This window comes from Pristis pectinata, chromosome 30 (assembly GCF_009764475.1).
Source record: "Pristis pectinata isolate sPriPec2 chromosome 30, sPriPec2.1.pri, whole genome shotgun sequence".
NCBI lineage: Eukaryota > Metazoa > Chordata > Chondrichthyes > Rhinopristiformes > Pristidae > Pristis > Pristis pectinata.
This window is the reverse complement of record NC_067434.1, coordinates 14528803-14548059: the sequence shown is the minus strand read 5'-3', so window position 1 is coordinate 14548059 and position 19257 is coordinate 14528803. Positions and strand designations below refer to the sequence as shown.

General features: G+C 43.0%; 1 protein-coding gene across 1 annotated transcript in view; it reads right to left on the bottom strand.

Annotated features, from left to right (window-relative positions):
* The window catches only part of sgpl1 (sphingosine-1-phosphate lyase 1), a 75493-nt gene that overhangs the window by 22921 nt on the left and 33315 nt on the right, over window positions 1-19257 (bottom strand). Inside the window, exons 7-8 of the mRNA XM_052041663.1 lie at window positions 12189-12277; window positions 4166-4274 (exon numbers count right to left, since the gene is read on the bottom strand). Of these exons, the coding sequence (XP_051897623.1) occupies window positions 4166-4274; window positions 12189-12277 (198 nt within the window). The remainder of the gene's footprint in view (window positions 1-4165; window positions 4275-12188; window positions 12278-19257) is intronic.

Here is a 19257-nt window from a genome sequence, read left to right as displayed (position 1 = left end):
AAAGGTTATCTATTTCCTCGACAAATGCCCCCAGTGATCCAGCCTTCACAACTCTCCAGGACAGAGAATTCCAGAGATTAACTGATTTCTGCCAGAAGTTGTTCCAAACCATCTTAGCTTCAAATGACCACCCCCAAATCTTGTAGCTTTGTCACCTCACTGAGATTCTCCCACAAGTGGAAATGTCTCGACACCTACTCAGTCAAGTCCCCCTCAGGATCTTGTATGTTTCAGTAAAATCAACCCGCATTCTTCTAAACTCCAAAGAATATCAATCTAATTTCTTTGGCCACTTGCGACAGTAATGCACCCCCTCAAGTCTCTACCAGACAAAACCTGTCACGATAGCACAAGCAGCATCAGGGCAGATGAAAAGCTTGGTCAAAGTAACAAGTTTTAAGGGGCATCTTAATAGAGGAAAGAGGTGTATTGAGGCATTAAAGGGGAGGAGTCTCAGCATAGGGTTAAATTTCAAGGGGTGATATATTTCTTTAAGACACAGGAGACTATTCGGCCCATCGAGTCGATGCCAGCTCACAGAGCAATTCCATTTCTCCACTAATTTCCCCTGTACCCTATTCTCCCCACAGTCCCATCAAATCTACCACTCTCACTCCACACCAGGGGCAGTCTACAGTGGCCAATTAACCCACCAACCCACACATCTTTGGGACATGGGAGGAAACCGGATCAAATGGGGGAAACCAACTCAGTCACTGGGGGCAGGAGGGGGGTGGAAGCGTGCAAACTCCTGCCAGGGAGGGTACCAGAGGTCAGGATTGAAACTGAGGGAGCAGCTCCACTATCTGCACACACTGTGGTTGTATTTCCTGGAACTCAGGGCTGGTTTGATAAAAGGTTTCAGGGGAACAAATAGAGGCAAAAGGAAAGAACCCACTTCCACTCTTTAAGATGTCTCAAAAGAGGAGGCTCAGTCCAAAAACAGAGCCAGACCTTGCAGGAATGAAGTCAGGAATCTACAAGTAGGAGGGTGGTACTGATTTTGAATTCCCTTCTGCAAAAGGCAGTTGATGTTGCTTTAAATCTAGATTGATAGATTCATATTCACCAACTGAAAGTATAACAGGTCCAAGGAGCTTAAAGTCCTGTTCCTATTCTGGTTTTCTCAGCTTCCCACATGACTGCAAGCCAAGTTAGGCATGGATTTCAGAGGTGACTACAGTTTAAAGACCTTGGACAGGTAAAAGGTAGGGAGGCTAGAGAGGTAAGGTGGTAGTTTGCAGGGGGAAATGGTCATGGAAGCATACTGCACAGAAACAGGCCCTTCAGCCCACCACATCCATGCTGACCAGCAGGTACCATTTTACCAGCATTTGGTCAATAGCCTGCAATGCCTTGGCAATTCAAGTGCCCATCCAGATGCTTCTTAAATGTCGTGAGAGTACCTGCCTCAACCAGAGTGCAGTGCATTCCAGATTACAATCACCCTCTGGGCGGCAAAAATCCCCTCTAAACCTCAAGACTAGGGTTTTTTTTAATGTGAGAAGGGGGAGTTTGATAATGGTGGTTTTGAAAGGGACAGGGCATTTTCTGAAATTTAGAAACCAGGGAAGACATCAACATGAGGGTCATGATGTGATCGAGAGCTTAAGGGAAACAGAAGATAAGTGCGCAAGGTCTCATGGACAACACGACTTGAAAAAAAATTGGCTTATAGGCGGGAAAGTTGAAGGTAGGGCAAGGGATGCTGTTGGGACTGGGGGCGGTAGTGAATTTTAATGGTGTTTGTCGTCAGTACTGGAAGGGGTGGGGGCTCTTAAAGGGAGTGTTCAACAATGGGAGCTCTCGTTGTTCTTTAAGATGAAGATGTGGGCAGTTTTAGCAGGAAGAAGTTGAAAGCAAAAGCACTGCGGACAGGGCATCTGGATCTTCCAAGGGATAGCAGCAATGACTGAGCAAAATCAGAGCTCCTGCCATCCACAGTCTCGATTTGTAAACAAGTGTTGTGCACAAAAAGAACAAACAAAACAGGAAATTACAATCCAGCATGCAGAACACAGATTAGGAAGGTAATTAGAAAGGCAATTTAAATTTAAGTAGTGTTCCCAGATGGGTTGCACAGCAGGGTGTGGTATGTTTGCCTTTGCTCTTAGTCCATGAGAGATTTATTTTCATTAACAATTTTACCCCTTCAGCTCCCTGGGAATCACCATCAGATTTCTGAACAATCCATGACCACTACCTCATTATTCCTTTTTTTTGCACTATTTATTGAAATCAGTTTAAGAAGTTCTTGATAAAGTAGTATTGATTGGCATTTACCAGAGAGAACCTTTATCTAATCAGGTCACTGCAGACACAATGCATCGATTGGCTCCACTTACACCACAGCATTCCTTGACACATAATTCAGTTGATGACATTCAGTTTTTCATAAGGTGAGGTTCTGTCCATATAACGTGAATCCTGATCTCCCCACCTTCACTAATAGATCAGTCCTTAGACACTGACAATCCAGTCCACAAAGCCAAGGCAGCTCGGTTCCATTTGCTTTTATATTTTGAACTAGGTTTATGGAGCTTTGGAGGCAGCTCTCCTCACTCTAGTCCTCAAGGTCTCAACTCCTCGCTGAGAAACCACGAGGCACTGAGCATCCTCGACACCAGACTCAAATATTGATTACCAGCATGGGAGTGGAATATTGTGTATATCACACCACTGACCCTTCTTTATTCTGACTCAACATGTGTGCATAAACATCAAGCAGAGGTTACTAGTGGTGCAAATCCTATGTAATGTCTTGAGGCAGAAGCCTTGAATTGGGTAGCCACCGTAAGGATGCCTCACCAATTCCACTGGGTTGCAATGAAGAAACATTGGCTGTCCTTGTGAAATTCATACAGCCTTAAAATGCACGGTATAGCCAAATTCCTTATCAGTAAGGGATCAAGGGTTATGAGGAAAGGGCAGGAACAAGGACTTGAGGCATGAGCCCGTTGAATGGTGGAACAGACTCCCTTTCCTTCTTACGTTCATATGAAACCACTTTAGCAGCTTTTTATAAAAATATATTTAGGTGTTTCAAGTTATTAAGAATCACATTACTGTGGATCTGGTGGGCATATGGACTAAACCTACTAATGAATGAATGGTATGGTATATAAACAAAACAATAAATGAAAAATAGATTTAGTTTTGTACAGGTTTCATAGTTACCATTACTGATGGTAAGTTTCTCGTTCATTCCAGATTGATTAAACTGAATTTGAATTCCCACAGCTGTTACAGGATTTAAAAGAGATTGCTCCAGATCATTAATCCAGGCCTCTGCTTTAAGTGTCCAGTAACAATAAATTAAACACTCCCAAAAGGCAGAGTACAGCAGCACCACAATGCAACTGTACAACACCTTAAGCACAAAGTAACTTAGTTGTTGACCAGGTGCATGAACAAACCTAAATAATTAATATTTCATAGAACCATATAACAATACAGCACAATACAGGCCCTTCGGCCCACCACGTTGTGCCAACCTTCAAACCACACCTAAGACTATCTAACCCCTTCCTCCCACATATCCCTCTATCTTAAATTCCTCCATATGTTTATCTAACAATCTCTTGAACTTGACCAACGCATCAGCCTCCACCACCAACCCCAGGCAGCACATTCCATGCACCAACCACTCTCTGGGTGAAAAACCTCCCTCTGACATCTCCCTTGAACTTCCCACCCATTACCTTAAAGCCATGCTCTCTTGTATTGAGCATTGGTGCCCTGGGAAAAAGGCACTGGCTTGTCCACTCTATTTCCCCAAAGATTTTACAAATACATGGACGGGGAAGGAGAGAAGGTGTGGATTCTTGCATACTCTGTACCTAGAACATAGAACATTACAGCACAGCACAGGCCCTTCAGCCCACGATGTTGTGCCGACATTTTATCCTGCTCTAATATCTATCTAACCCTTCCCTCCCACATAGCCCTCCATTTCTCTGACATTCATATAATGCTGGGGGTGGGGAAAAAAAGGACAAGAGGAATATTGTATTGACCCTCACTGCAGTATGCAGATTCTCTGCACTGTGGACCCAACCCACTAAGCGAGGAAGCCAAGAATCAGAATCCAGGATGTTTGTCCAAACTCAGTCAAAGGTAATGTTTGAAAGTGTGATTACATGAATAAGAAACGTCAGACACCTACCTTCACATCCACCTGCATTGTCTTTTTATCCAATGGAACATGGACTATACTCATGCCAAAGTAATGGGCAGCCTTGTCGAAAGCAGCATGAGCACTTACTGGAGCGACACTGGGTTTGAAAAGAGAAGGCATGATTCAGTGCTAGTCTAGGCCATTTTACATTTCAGTGAGGTGAGATCAGTGCATGCAAAAGTAACTGACACCTTATATGGTTGCTGTTTCTTTAGGATACCCATGTGCAAGGAGATGCAAAGTTTCAGCAAGTGCACCGATCAGCTTACCTGATGCTGGTTCACTGCTAGTGGTGCAAATGAAGCTGTAGGATCAACATCCTCAACCACACAGGGTGGGATCAACTGATGTGCAGCAAAGCTCCTTTGTTCACCAATGCCTATGGCAGTCAAAGGCCATAAAACCAAGGGATGTTCTATCAAAAACCGAACCAATACAGTCCAAGTGGCCTTGTCCGCTACCAATGGATTCATATAACTTACTGCTACCGCAAAACAAAAAACTTCACGACACAAGTCGGTGATAATATATCTGAATCTGAACTTGTCTCGATTTGTGCAAGGTGGCATTGCGGATCAGAGAAGAGATTTACGGAACAAAACAGAAATGGGACACTTGGCTAAATTAATCTGTGCTGAGGTTTACTCTCCACACAAGCCTTCTCCCACTCTTACTTCAACCCTCATCAACAGCTCCTTTTGTTCTTTTCTCTGTCATTTGTTTTTTTCCTGCTTCTCAAAATGTATCCAACATACTCACCTCAACATTTTAACCAGTCTGGGTAAAAATTTCTTTCTGATTACGACTGACAATCTCACACTGTGGACTACCCCATCATCTAGAAAACCAACTAATCAATACTGCAGGAAAAGTTAGTGCTATTTAATATTTATTACACATATAATGTGTTTTCAAATAAATTAAAACCACAAATTATTCCAAGCATTTTGAATGCTACGATTTTATGGGGTGAGCAGGAGGGGAAGGTAAGAGTAGGAGGTTATTTTTAATGATGCTTCGATTTTTCTTTTAAATGAACAGCACAGCAATTTAGAATTTGGAAAAGTGAAATGTTTCCAGACAGCACAAATATCCCTAACCAGGTTTTATGGCAAAATCTTAACCGGATCAATGCTTACTGCTCACTAAATAGTGCCGTGGAATCTTTTACACCACAATAGGGAAGACAGAACCACAGTTTATAACATCTAAAGACTGCATCTCTGGCAGTACAGCTGGCTCCAAGTATTGCACTGAAGTCTAGACTCGTTCCATCCGCCAGAGCAGGACTTAAACCCAGAACCTTCTGACTCAGAAACAAGAATCCTACTCAATAAACCACAACATCCACAAATCCCAAACCACTTCATAATGAGCAATTGTATTTTTCTTTCAAAGTGCCCTTGTTGTTCTTACACAGAGAACCATGGCAGCCAATTTGCGGACAGCAACACCCTATACAAACGACATTGCCAAATAAATGAACAGCAAAAAACATTGATCAAGATACAACTCTCCTAAAATTCAACTCATCTAAACTTATGCACTCAACCTGGGAGAACCTCCCTCTCAAACTCAGTGCAGCCCTGCTCAGTGATACATTGGAGGGTTAGTTGAGTGTCCACTCACTAACCCATCCACACTTCCTCAGTGTAAGATGCCTTGTTTGCTTCCCGAGCCCCACACTCCTGAATAATTCATTGCACGACAAGCACTTTGATGCAGTTCTGCATCCTGCTCAACGACCTGTGTCAGTGCAAGTTTTGTTTAGAATCCCTCCTTCCACACTCCCAAAGGCTCAGGAGGACGATGGGAAAAAAATTCCTTTCATTCAAATTGTAATCTGAGGCAGGCTTGAAAGTAGTGAGACGTGCTCTCAGCTACCCTCATTGGGTATAGTTCTGGTGTCTGGTATAGTTCTGCAGGAAATCAGTGCTACAGACAAGCCCAGTGAAGCCTCACACAAACCTTTAAATCTGAAGCCAAATCTCAGTAAAAATACAAAGCAGCTGACTTTCACATAAACACATTTCAAACTGTTCCACTGATTTTAAATTCTGACAAGGTCAATGAAAGACTTTGTGAGCAATAAAAGCCTAATATGGAGGTCTATTTGGGATTAAATTAAAACAAGTCTCAATCACAGCCAATCTGAACATGACCCTGAGTACTTAGAAGTCGCAGAAGAACAAAAAAAATGACCACAGATGGCAGATAGCTGAAATAAGAGCAAAATGCTCGAGACACTCAGCAGTTCAAGACATGGAATATTAACTCTGTTTCTCTCTCTATGGACAATTCCTCACCTGTTGGGTATCTCCAGCACATCATTAGAACATGGGAAGAAACAGACTCCGTTACAGGGAGAACAGACAAACTCCATACAGACAGCAGCAGAGGTCAGGATTGAACCCAGTTCATGGAGCTGTGAGACAGCAGTTCTGCCAGTTGTGTCACCTATTCTCCATAAACCTGAGCTCATCCAGAATTCTACTGGGTCAAATCACAACTGTGGTGACTTACACTGACTCCAGTTGAGCAATGTCTCCATTTTAACCTTCTCATCCTGGTTCTCAAATGCCTGCTTGGTCTCTCCGTCAACAAACAACTCCTTTCATAAAACCCTGCAAGATCACATTTCCCCTATTCTGTCCCCATGATCCCTTTGTGTCTTCAGTTGCCAAGGCCCGTAGCTCTAGAATTGCTTCCCCCCCCCCCCCAACCCTCTCCCAGCTCTCTACCTCTTTTTCCCTCAAGCTATTTGTTAAAAACCAGTCTTTGCAAACAAGCTTTGTATCACCTGTCCCCAATTGCTCTTTGTGGCATTTTGTCAATTAATGTTGGATTGCACTCCTCTGAACCACTTAGGAACATAAAAGCAGAGTAGAGATAAAAGTTGTTATAAAAGTGATACGAATTGCACTCATTCGTGGATGTATAAAATGTTTCTTTTTGCACCTCAGAATTAAATGAGTAGTAGTTACTCAAAAATACAACACATGATAGGGCTATGCACATGATATGCATTTCCACAACATACCATTCTCCAATGTACATCTCCAACACGTTGTGTAACAAGTAGAATGTGGTGACAGACAGCCGCTTTCAACAGTGCATCATGTGCATCAGTAAGCAAACAGAATTACCCTTCCCTTGATCAATAAGCCATATGCTTTGGCATAACCACGTTCTTCAGAACAGACAGATCATGTTATGAATCTTCACACACATGCCCTTTGTACCATCCCTACAGCAAGAACTAAAGTGATAATTTATTTACAACCCACAGGTGTCAGCTGAATTTCGACCATCTACAGTAGGACTCAAACAAACAATAGATGCCTACTGAACAGATCCTTTTTCTAATTAGAATTAATATGGCAGTTATCTTTTGTTAAAGATATGCAAATAATCTCTTCCACAATGCATAATAGAATGACACCACAGGAGGCCCTTTAACCCATCATGTTTGTGTCACCTCAGGCTGTCCAATTGATCCCATTCTCCTGCCCTTTTCCTCCAAGTTCCTAACAATTAATTATTTTCATGGATTTGCCCATGATCCTCTGGATGTTTGTTACTGAAGCCACTTCCACCAGCTTTCGGGCAGTGCATTCCAGACTTTGACCTCTCCAATGATGCAGCAAGTGAAGGCATGAGACACATTTTGATTCACAGTGAATCACAAAATGCCTTCACACTCAGAACAATCATCAAAAAAGTGACAGCAAATGAGAACATACAGGTAATCGGACAGGTGGGAAACTGCTTCCCATGAGCCAGATCAGATTTCTATTGCGACACAAAAAATTCTGCAGATGCTGGAATCTGGAGCAATACACAAAAAGTGCTGGAGGAAGTGCAGATTTCTACCGCCTTGCATTAAGACGATCCCTCCTTCACAAGACCTCCATAAGCCAGACAGCTCTTTAAAGAATCAAAAGAAAAATTACTCTTTTATAATACTTTCACACAATAGCAATCGTGCTTTCACTGTTCTACCTTGACTCTTTCCCACCCACACACCATATCTTTGAACTTCTTAAGTTTTCAAAGGTCCATCCAAGTCTAACATGACTGTACTCAACAAGTAGGCACCCACAAGCGTTTGGATTTGAGTTACAAATATTTGCAGTGCTCAGAATAAATTGTTCACTTCAACCCTGAATGGCAACCTCCTATCCTGGGACCATGTCCCACCCCCTCCCTCCCACTCTTGAATCTCTACTGAGCAAAAAAAACACTTCTCAACTTCTACTCAGTTGATCTCTCACAGAATCTAATATTTTCCAATGACCACCTCTCACTCTTGTAATCTCTTGTGTGCAAAGACCAACTCTACTCTGCATCTCCTCCTGGGACAACACCCTCATCCCAGGAATAAATCCAAAGAATCTACACCCTGTAACATCTCCATGGGAAGTTCGCTAATATGGTAGGCAAAACTCCAGTCAATATTCCAGATGTGGTTTCAAAGCCCTGCACAACTGCAGCAAGGCTAGCTCCTTTGCAACAGATGCCAACGCATATTCTTAACTGTTGCTTGCATCCAAATACTAACATTCCCTTTCACCCACCCCCCCTCCACCCACCTACCTTCCCCGTCTCACCTATCACCTGCCAGCTTGTGCTCCTCCCCCTCCCCTTTTATTCTGCCCTCTTCCTTTCCAGTCCTGATGAAGGGTCTCAGCCAGAAACGGCAACCGTTCATTTCCCTCCATGGATGCTGCCTGACCTGCTGAGTTCCTCCAGCATTTTGTGTTTGTTGCTCTACATTTTTAATGAACCAGTACACCAAGATCCCTGTCAAGTATTCCAATGTTTTTGGGTAACAAGAGTACCTGAAAAAAGGCACTTCTGTTATTAGCTTAAATAATGTCGGCCTTGGTTCACTCCAAGAACTCAGAGATAACAGTCCAGGGCAGGACTATGGGAGTGTTGTACCGTCACAGGTCTGACCTTCAGGATAAGACATAAAATGTAGGTCTCTTCTACCTTTAAATTGGCATGAAACAATAACACACAGATTAAAGAGAAGGGTAGTCAATTCCTCCCCAGTCTCCTGGCGCATCGCTCTCAAAAATCAAAAGAAAAATCGAGTCAATATGGAAACATGCTTGTGGGATCTTGCTGTGCACAAAATGGCTGCCAGCATGTCCTACATTTCAACAGGATTTCATTGGCCGCGGGCTATTTTGGGACATTGAGGTTGTGAAAGGCACTAAATAAATGCAAGTTCTATATTTTCTCTCTTTCTAAGATTGGTTCCCTGCTAGTTCACTGCCACAGTAGTGGGGCATGACGGCACTGAAGCAGGCCTTCTGGCCTCATTGGTCTATACGAGTGTTAGTTCTCCACATAACCCTCACTTCTTCTACTTCATCCAGCCCATCAACGTCTTCATCCATTTCTTCCTCACTAATATGTCTACCTGTCTTAAATTACATCTCTGCTGCTTTCGTCAACTGTATGGAAGTACGTCCCACACACTTATCACTCACTCTCTGAGGAAATGATCTCCTCCTGATTTTCCATATGGTAAAATGATAGCCATGTTACACTGAGGACCCTCATTCTTGGTCTTACCAATGTTTTCTCTTCTCATCCACTGCAACAAAACCCTTCATCACCTCAATGATCGGTCACATTGCAGCTTAGTCTCTGCCAGAGAATAGCATCTCCAGCCGACTTTATCAGGGGGTTGGGCAGGTTGAAGACAACATTGGTGCTGCAGCCGCACTGCTCCAACAACCCAGGTTCGATTCTGACCTTCATCATGGTCTGTGAGAGTTTCCCCGGGGGCTCCATTTTCATCCCCCATCTCAAAGTGGTGGTTGGTAGACAAATAAGGAGGGAGTTAAGAATCGGGTACAGGGAAATAAGTGGGGGAATGGGATTGATCAGAGAGTCAGCATAGACTCAATGGGCCAAATGGCTGCCTCCTATGTCATAAGGAGATACAAGAAACGATTCCTTATGGTGCTGACTCAACCTTACAGCGTAGAAGTCAGACTTCAGGAAAGGAAGACACAAACCCTGCCCTCTCCCTGACCACAAGCAGCAGTATTTAATTAACAAATACCTCAGGCAGAAAGTTGCATTTCACAATGCAGCAACTGTTATTGCATAGTTAAATGTGATGTCAAGGTCAAATAGTTTTAGCAAATGTATAGCATGGGTAGACACAGAAATGGAAAGGGATGTTTTACCAAACTCCATAGAGCTCCAGAGAAAAAGTTGCAGTGTTTTACAGAACACACTTCAGACCCAATAAGGCAAGAAGCTGGATATGTCTTACACAAACCACCATCACAACTCAAAGCAAAACTTACTCAAATTAAAACAGCTAAGATAACCAATATCTAGTTATCACATACACCAACTGTAGTGAACTTGAACAGTTAGTGTTGCATTAATAAGATAGACATCAAGATTGAATGACATGAAGTAAAAGGGGCTGAAGCAAACTAAATAGAAAATTGGCTAAGTAACAGGAAACAACAGTAGCAAAAAGGTTGCTTCTTCGGACTAGATGGAGTACACAGTGAAGTTGCACAGGACCTCTGCAGAGGTCAGTCGTGTCAATGACTTGGACTTGGTTTTCCAAATTCGTAGATGGCCAAAAGTTGGCATAAAGAACTGTGAAAAGAAGGCTAATAAACTGGGAGAGATATAAACAGGCATGTGGAAGGGGTAAATAGGTGGCAGACAATATACTGAGAAATGCAAAATGCACAATTCTCTAAGAAGTACAACAACAGAAAGATCTAGAGGCACATGTGCAAATTTCATGGAAAATAGCTAAAAGGAACTGGGATTCTGGGTTTTTATAAATGGGGGACACAGTACAGGAGCTAAATCTTTGTAAAACACTGGTTCAGCCATAACTAGATCACTGAACACAGTTTTAGGTCCCACATTTTAGAACAGACATCGATGGTTTTCAAGAGAGTGCAGAGGTGATCTACCAAAATGACTGAAGGGTTTAGACAGTTTAGTTACCTGGAAGAGCTGCGACTGTTCTCCTTGGAACAGAGGAGATGGTTTTGAAGGAATCTGATCGAAGTGTTTGAAATCATGGAAGAAGGGTATGGACAGAATCTGTTCCCACTGGGAAAAGGGGCAAGAACTAGGGGACACAGAATAAAGGCAATTGGCAAAAAGAACCAAAAGCGACATTAGGGTCTGGAATGCACTGACCGGGGTAGTAGTGGAGGCAGATTTAAATAGTAATTTTCAAAAAGGAGCTGGATAGATACCCTAAACAGGAAAGAATCAGTGGCAGTAAGGGGAGAGGACAGGAGACTGGGACTATCTGATTACTCTTACATGGAGATGGTGTGGACACAACAGGTCAAAGCAATTTCCTTCTGTGATTGTGTATCAGGAGCTCGACAGACATGCAAAATAAGTAGGAATTTTGACATCAGTTTTTGAGATTACAATTCATAAAAGCATGCTTAATACTGCAAAATAAGCGCAAGCACTTCACAGGAGTGGTAGCAAATAAAATTGACTCACAGCTACATATTAGCACAAGTGTTTGGTCAAAGTAGGTTTCAAGAAGCAACTTAAGAAAGGTCAAGAGGGAGACACAGAAGTTTAGGAGTTTGCAGAGCTTAGATATGGCAGTCAAAGGTGAAGTGATGGAATCTGGAGCAACTTGTGCAGCACAGCATGAGTGTATTACTGGAGCAAAAGACTAAGTGCTGGAAGAACTCAGGGGGTCAGGCAGCATCTGTGGAGGCAAAGGGATAGCCAATGTTTTGGGTTGAGACCCTGCATCAGGGCTCTGGGTTATTGCCTGGATTACTGGGTTGAGAACACAATGAGGCAAAAGGGGAAAGGGAGAGAGATATAAGTCATGATTTAAAACCCAAAATGTTGTGTGCTAAATCAAATATTATATAGTCCATATTATGAAATGGAAAATATCCCCATATCACTTTCATGGAATGCAGGACCACTCTTCGCATGTTTCTTGATTTTATACACATTAACAGTCACTTACATCTCAGGATACTTCACCCCTCTTTCGAGCCCAAGGTCCCTGTAAGCTTTGCAGGCCATGAGGATGCTTTCGGTCCCACCAGATGTTACCTAAAAAAAGCAAGGGCAGATCAGAGTCACAGCCTTTTAACATTCTTATTGTCATATCCCATGGTCAACACGCAGTAAATCCCAGGAGCACTTATCCCTTCGAGAGGCTAGAGAAAACAAGCCCTTGGCAAACCAAGCTATGCTAAATAGAAGAATAATTTGAGCCCGCAGTCAAAGAATTGTTCGGCTAAGGAGTCCAGGAAGCCAACATATCCAAGGTGGCTCTCTGAAAACAATACAATTAGTCCAAACTTCACCAATTTGTAGGGAATGGTAACAGCAGTAATGAAACTGGACTTGAAATCCAGAGATGCAAATAAATCAGCAGACAAATGCCCCCATGGTGGCTGGGGAACTTAAATGGAGATAATTAAACTGCATTAGTGAATCCACCACATTAGCAAATCGAGCTCACAAATATCCTTTAACGCTTCTGCTGGAAATCTGCTGTCCTTACCTGCTCTGTCAATGAGTTGACAAGTCACAAAGTGGCCCCTCAAATGAGCAAACCACATTGTTGTATCAAACCAGTTTATGATGCCAGCTCATCACTTGGCCACTCAAGGATGGAGAATAATTGTGGGTCTTGCCAGCAAATGAATGAGAATTTTCATTTATTCATCCAAGTTATAGCAAGGATGTCTTTACATTTAGTCCTTCTCGAGTGCAATGAGCGGCTTAGTGACAGCATTCACCTCAGAGTCAGAGTTTTGGGAATGGGCCAAAAGCACAAGAAAATAAAGAGGTCAAGTGAAGTACTGAGAGAGTGCTGATCTGTCTGGGGTGTCTTGGATGAGAAGTTAAAATGAGGCCCCATCCACCCTGTAAAGTGGCACAGTAGAGCCAGTGGCAGAAATCTGAAGCAGGGTAGAATTATCCCTGGCATCCTGGACAAGATTTAGCCTTCAATCAACGTTGTTGTGCAAATCACCTGGCAAACACACATCTCTATTTCTGGGTACCTCTTGTGTGCAAACAGTCGCCACTTCACCGACAACAGCAACCACATTTCTTGGCTAGTAATGAGGAAGTGAAGGGTTAAGAATTGCAACCATACCTATAACTGGCAAACAAAATATATACATATGCATTTATATTTCTTTAGCAAGGACTAGCAAGCTGCTGACCCACTAGTTAGGTTGGAATGTTAAGTATGTTAACTGCCTTTGTTTCGGGTAACAAACCATTCCGATATGTCAGACGGTGGCGATACTGAGTGTAATTAACATCAAGGTGAAGACTTGGTCTGAACAATGAAGGGTGATACCTGCCTTTGAAAGCCTTGATTATAACTCAATTATACTAAGACAAAAGGTGTGATAGCTGTCTTGGGATCTCTATAGCTTGACCGAAACTCGCGGCGCTGTCTGCATGGGATGTGCATGACAATTCCTGTATAAATGTCTGTCTGCCCTTTGTTCGGGGAGAACTCGGGAAGCGACTCTTAGTAAGTGCTGAAGAGAATTCTCCTAGCGGTGCACTGATAATAAAGGTATTTGTTCGAATCGACCTTGTGGCACTGTGTTATTTACAGCAGACGGAAAGGGAAAATTGATTTCGGGACGACAGTAAGTTTGTCCATTTTTGTGCTCAAGTTCTCAGGAAAAGGACTTGAACCTACAACCCTCTTGTTTCCATTTATTAACATCAGTCAGTCTACCAGACGATGCATCTAGAATCACCCAGCATTGAAAAAGGTGCAGAGAGCTGACTGATGAAGAGCATTTTAATCTTGCAAATACAGAACGTACTCAACAAACAGCTCAAAATAGATGGTGCAATACAAACAGCTGCGTCTCCAGAATTTGTCAACTGTGACTACACATGGGAGTATTTCATTGGCTGTAAAACACTTTAACATCCCTTGAGGTCATGACAGAACTTCTTATAAATGCTAGTTCTTTCTTTTCCCTTAGCACGAGATCAAAGCATGCCTTTAAGTACAGAAACAACCCACAGGCATACAGGATTTCTCCATCATTACAACGTCAATATATCATACACTTCAACCAGCTTTCAGAGTTGTGCAGTCATTGTTGGTGAAATATTTTTCCCATGACTCTCTCTCCCATTTATGCACAGTGGGAATTTGTATCGCCTATAATTAAATCCTGCACTTAAGCTTCTGTTTTAGACTTGTAGGACACCGCCTGTTCAGCTTTGTAACCTATCTTTACTGTGCCAACATTAAAGAGCACAATAGACTACTCAAACTTTAATCCAACTCTGCTAAACCTCTCTATTACCATTTTCTTTTAGCTTTCAGAACACAGACGTCAATTGCAAGGCCAGCAGTTCTGATTAAATGCATTTGAGCTGAAACGTTAACTGTTTCTTTCTTTCTCCACTCTCACTACCTACCTCTAGTATTTATTACCCATCCTCAAGCTGCCTCGAGGAGGTGATGGGCCTTCCTTCCGAATACTGGTTGCACTATGATGTAAATTAGAGGCTTCTTAAGCCACTTCAGAGGACAGTTATGACCCAACTGCGACGTTGCATGCCCAGAGACACAGACACACAGATGAAGCAAGTGGTGGATTTCACATTGTGAACCAATATTAGGAAACCAGTTGAGATTTTAAACAACAATCCAAGAGCTTCTTTGTTGCATTCAATATAAGATGTTAATTCCAGGTGTGTGAATCGTTTCTGTCAATTATAGTAGATTAGTAAAATGGACAACTTGAACATCAAACCTCTCCCTGGAGTTATAAATGTGATGACTTGTATGGAGAAGTAGGTCAGAGGAAGAAGGGGATGGGGAAAAGTCAGATCTGACAGGTAGAGAGGCTTTGAGGAAGGAGAAGCAGAGTACAGGCTATAAAAGTAGAAAGGTGGATGGGCTAAAGTGCACTTACTTAAATGCGAGAAGCATCAGGAATAAGGGAGATGAACTGAGAGCTTGGATAAGTACATGAGACTATGATATTGTGGCTATTACAGAGACATGGCTGACACCAGGACAGGAATGGATATTGAATATTCCTGGTTTTCAGTGTTTTAAGAGGGATAGGGAGAGGGGGAGAAGAGGAGGAGGGGTGGCGGTACTGGTCAGGGACACTGTTACAGCTGCAGAAAGGCTAGATAATGTAGAAGGATGCTCTCTAGAGTCAATATGGGTGGAAGTTAGGAACAAGAAAGGGGCAGTTACCCTCCTGGGAGTATTCTATAGGCCCCCCGGTAGCAATAGGGATACTGAGGAGCAGATTGGGAGGCAGTTTTTGGAAAGATGCGAAAATAACAGGGTTATTATAATGGGAGACTTCAACTTTCCAAATATTGATTGGCACCTACTTAGTGCCAAGGGTTTAGGCGGGGCGCAGTTTGTTAAGTGTGTCCAGGATGGATTCCTGTCACAGTATGTTGACAGGCCGACTAGAGGGAATGCCATATTAGATCTAGTTTTAGGTAATGAACCGGGACAGGTGACAGATCTATCTGTGGGTAAGCATTTGGGGGACAGTGACCATTGTTCCATAACCTTTAGAATTGCCATGGACAGGGATAGGATCAAAGAGGATGGGAAGATATTTAATTGGGGAAAGGTGAATTATGAGGCTATAATGCAAGAACTAGGGAGTGTAAATTAGGATGACATTTTTGAAGGGAAATGTACTATGGAGATGTGGTCGATGTTCAGGGATCTTTTGTAGGATGTTAGGGATAAATTTGTCCTGGTGAGGCAGAGAAGGAATGGTAGGGTGAAGGAACCGTGGGTGACGAGAGAGGTGGAACAACTAGTTAGGAAGAAGAAGGCAGAAGATGTAAGCAGCAAGGATCGGATAGGGCTCGTGAGGAATGTAGAGTAGCAAGGAAGCAAGTTAAGAAAGGGCTGAGGAAAGCGAGAAGGGGACATGAAAAGGCTTTGGCAAGTAGGGTTAAGGAAAATCCCAAGGCTTTTTTCTCGTACGTAAAGAGCAGAAGAATGGCTAGGGTAAAGGTAGGTCCGATTAAAGACAAAGGTGGGAGGATGTGCCTGGAAGCTGTGGAAGTGGGTAAGGTTCTCAATGAATACTTCTCTTCAGTATTCACCAAGGAAAGGGGTCTTGATGATGCTGAGGACAGTGTTGGTGAGGGTAATGTTCTAGAGCATGTAAATATCAAGAGAGGATGTGTTGGAGCTGTTAGAAAATATTAGGACAGATAAGTCCCCAGGGCCTGATGGAATATTCCCCAGGCTGCTTCGTGAGGCGAGGGAAGAGATTGCTGAACTGTTGGTTAGGATCTTTGAGTCCTCGTTGTCCATGGGGATGGTACCGGAGGATTGGAGGGTGGCGAATGTTGTCCCCTTATTCAAAAAAGGTAGTAGGGATAGTCCAGGGAATTACAGGCCAGTGACCTTACATCTGTGGTGGGTAAGCTGTTAGAAGGGATTCTAAGAGATAGGATCTATGAGCATTTAGAGAATCATGGACTGATTAGGGACAGCCAGCATGGCTTTTGTGAAGGGAAGATCTTGCCTCACAAGCCTGATAGGGTTCTTTGAGGAAGTGACCAGGAAGATTGATGAGGGTAGTGCAGTGGATGTGGTCTACATGGATTTTAGTAAGGCGTTTGACAAGGTTCCACATGGTAGGCTTCTTCAGAAGGTCAGAGGCCAAGGGATCCAGGGAGGCTTGGCTGTGTGGATTCAGAATTGGCTTGCCTGTAGAAAGCAGAGGGCTGTGGTGGAGGGAGTGCATTTGGATTGGAGGGCTGTGACTAGTGGTGTCCCACAGGGATCGGTTCTGGGACCTCTACTTTTTGTGATATTTATTAATGACTTAGATGAGGGGGTGGAAGGCTGGGTTAGCAAGTTTGCAGATGACACAAAGATTGGTGGCACTGTGGATAGTGTGGAGGGCTGTCGAAGCTTGCAGAGGGATATTGATAGGATGCAGAGCTGGGCTGAAAAGTGGAGATGGAGTTCAATCCAGAGAAGTGTGAGGTGATACACTTTGGAAGGACTAACTCCAAGGCGGAGTACAAGGTTAATGGCAGGATTCTGGGTAGTGTGGAGGAGCAGATGATCTAGGGGTTCATATCCACAGATCACTGAACATTGCCTCACAGGTAGATAGGGTAGTTAAGAAAGCTTATGGGATGTTAGCTTTCATAAATCGGGGGATCGAGTTTCAGAGTTGCGAAGTGATGATGCAGCTTTACAAAACTCTGGTTAGGCCACACTTAGAGTACTGTGTCCAGTTCTGGTACCCTTTATTATAGGAAGGATGTGGAGGCGTTGGAGAGGGTGCAGAGGAGATTCACCAGGATGCTGCCTGGATTAGAGAGTATGGATTATGAGGAGAGACTAAAGGAGCTAGGGCTGTTCTCATGGGAGAGAAGGAGGATAAAGGGAGACACGATAGAGGTATACAAGATATTGAGAGGAATAGATAGAGTGGACAGCCAGCACCTCTTTCCCAGGGCACCAATGCTCAAAACAAGAGGGCATGGCTTTAAGGTAATGGGTGGGAAGTTCAAGGGAGATGTCAGAGGGAGGTTTTTCACCCAGAGAGTGGTTGGTGCATGGAATGCGCTGCCTGGGGTGGTGGTGGAGGCTGATACATTGGACAAGTTCAAGACATTGTTAGGTAAGCATATGGAGGAATTTAAGATAGAGGGATATGTGAGAGGAAGGGGTTAGATAGTCTTAGGTGTGGTTTGAAGGGTGGCACAACATGGTGGGCCGAAGGGCCTGTATTGTTCTATGGTTCTATGTTCTAATGGTATGGCGGAGTGAGACAGAAAGTGACTACTGTCAGATTATTGGAAAGATTCAACTGCTTCACCAACGTCCTTCTCTGACATCAAGTCTACAGGTGACCACAGTTGTAACAACAGCAATCGGTACCTTTAAACATATCAAAATGTCTAAAGGTGCTCCAAGGAAGCATTACCAAACAAAAGTCGAGACCGAGCCACAAAGGAGATATCAGGGTGGTCAATCAAAAATTTGTTTGAGTGATGAATTCTGAGCAATTATCACAGGAGGGAGATAGAAAGTTCAGGAATTCCACAACTTTGGACCTTGACATCTGAAGGCAAAGCCGCAAATGATAAGATATTTTTTTGGGAATAATCAACAGTGAGAAGTGCTTGGCTGGTGTAAGGGGCAAAGCCACAAAGGGATTTGAAAAATAAAAGTTGTGTGACCAGTTTACACAGTCATAGTCTGAGAGGGTATTTACTTTCACAACTTGTACTCGCTCACATGCACACACTGTAATTCAACCTCTAGATTTTACTAGCATGATGCAGATGAAATCTTGGCTCCTGAAATTTTCTGATGGAGCTCTATATTTACATTCATCACAGGAATGTAATGCTGGGCTATGCAATGACTTAGTTAAATAGGTGCTTCCCTGTAACTGCCCTGGATATAGCCCCTGGTACACATGCCACCCACATTTATCTGCTTTGAAGACACCTACTGCTGGAAAGTGTTGCTATCATTGCTATACAAGTCAATTCCAAAGGCATCACTTCGAACATATTAAGCACGGCAGCTATTCCTGGCAGTTTAGTAATTACAACAATTAGGCCTTGTTATTGTAATTACTGAGAAGACTGCTGATAAATACAGCTTGTATTTATATACTGCCTTTTCAGTATTTATATACTGAATAATGCAATAAAATGTTCTAACCCAATTCAAACAGGGTAAAACAAAATTCAACAAGCCAGATAAGAGGCACGGGGAAAGATGATCAAAATCTTTGGTGAAAGAGAGCTTTAAGGACCATCTTCTAGGACAAAAAGATTGTCCAAATTCCAAATAACCCTCAACATAAAGAACATACCTCTAATTTGACCTTTTATTCTTGCAACATCCTTCCAGTTTGAAAGAAAAGTTTATAAATTCAGAGCATTAGTATGGTACAGCACAGGAACAGGCCCTTCGGCCCACAATGTTGTGCTGAACTAACTAAACTAGTAATTAAATGCCTAACTAAACTAATCCCTTCTGCCTACACAATGCTCATATCCCTCCATTT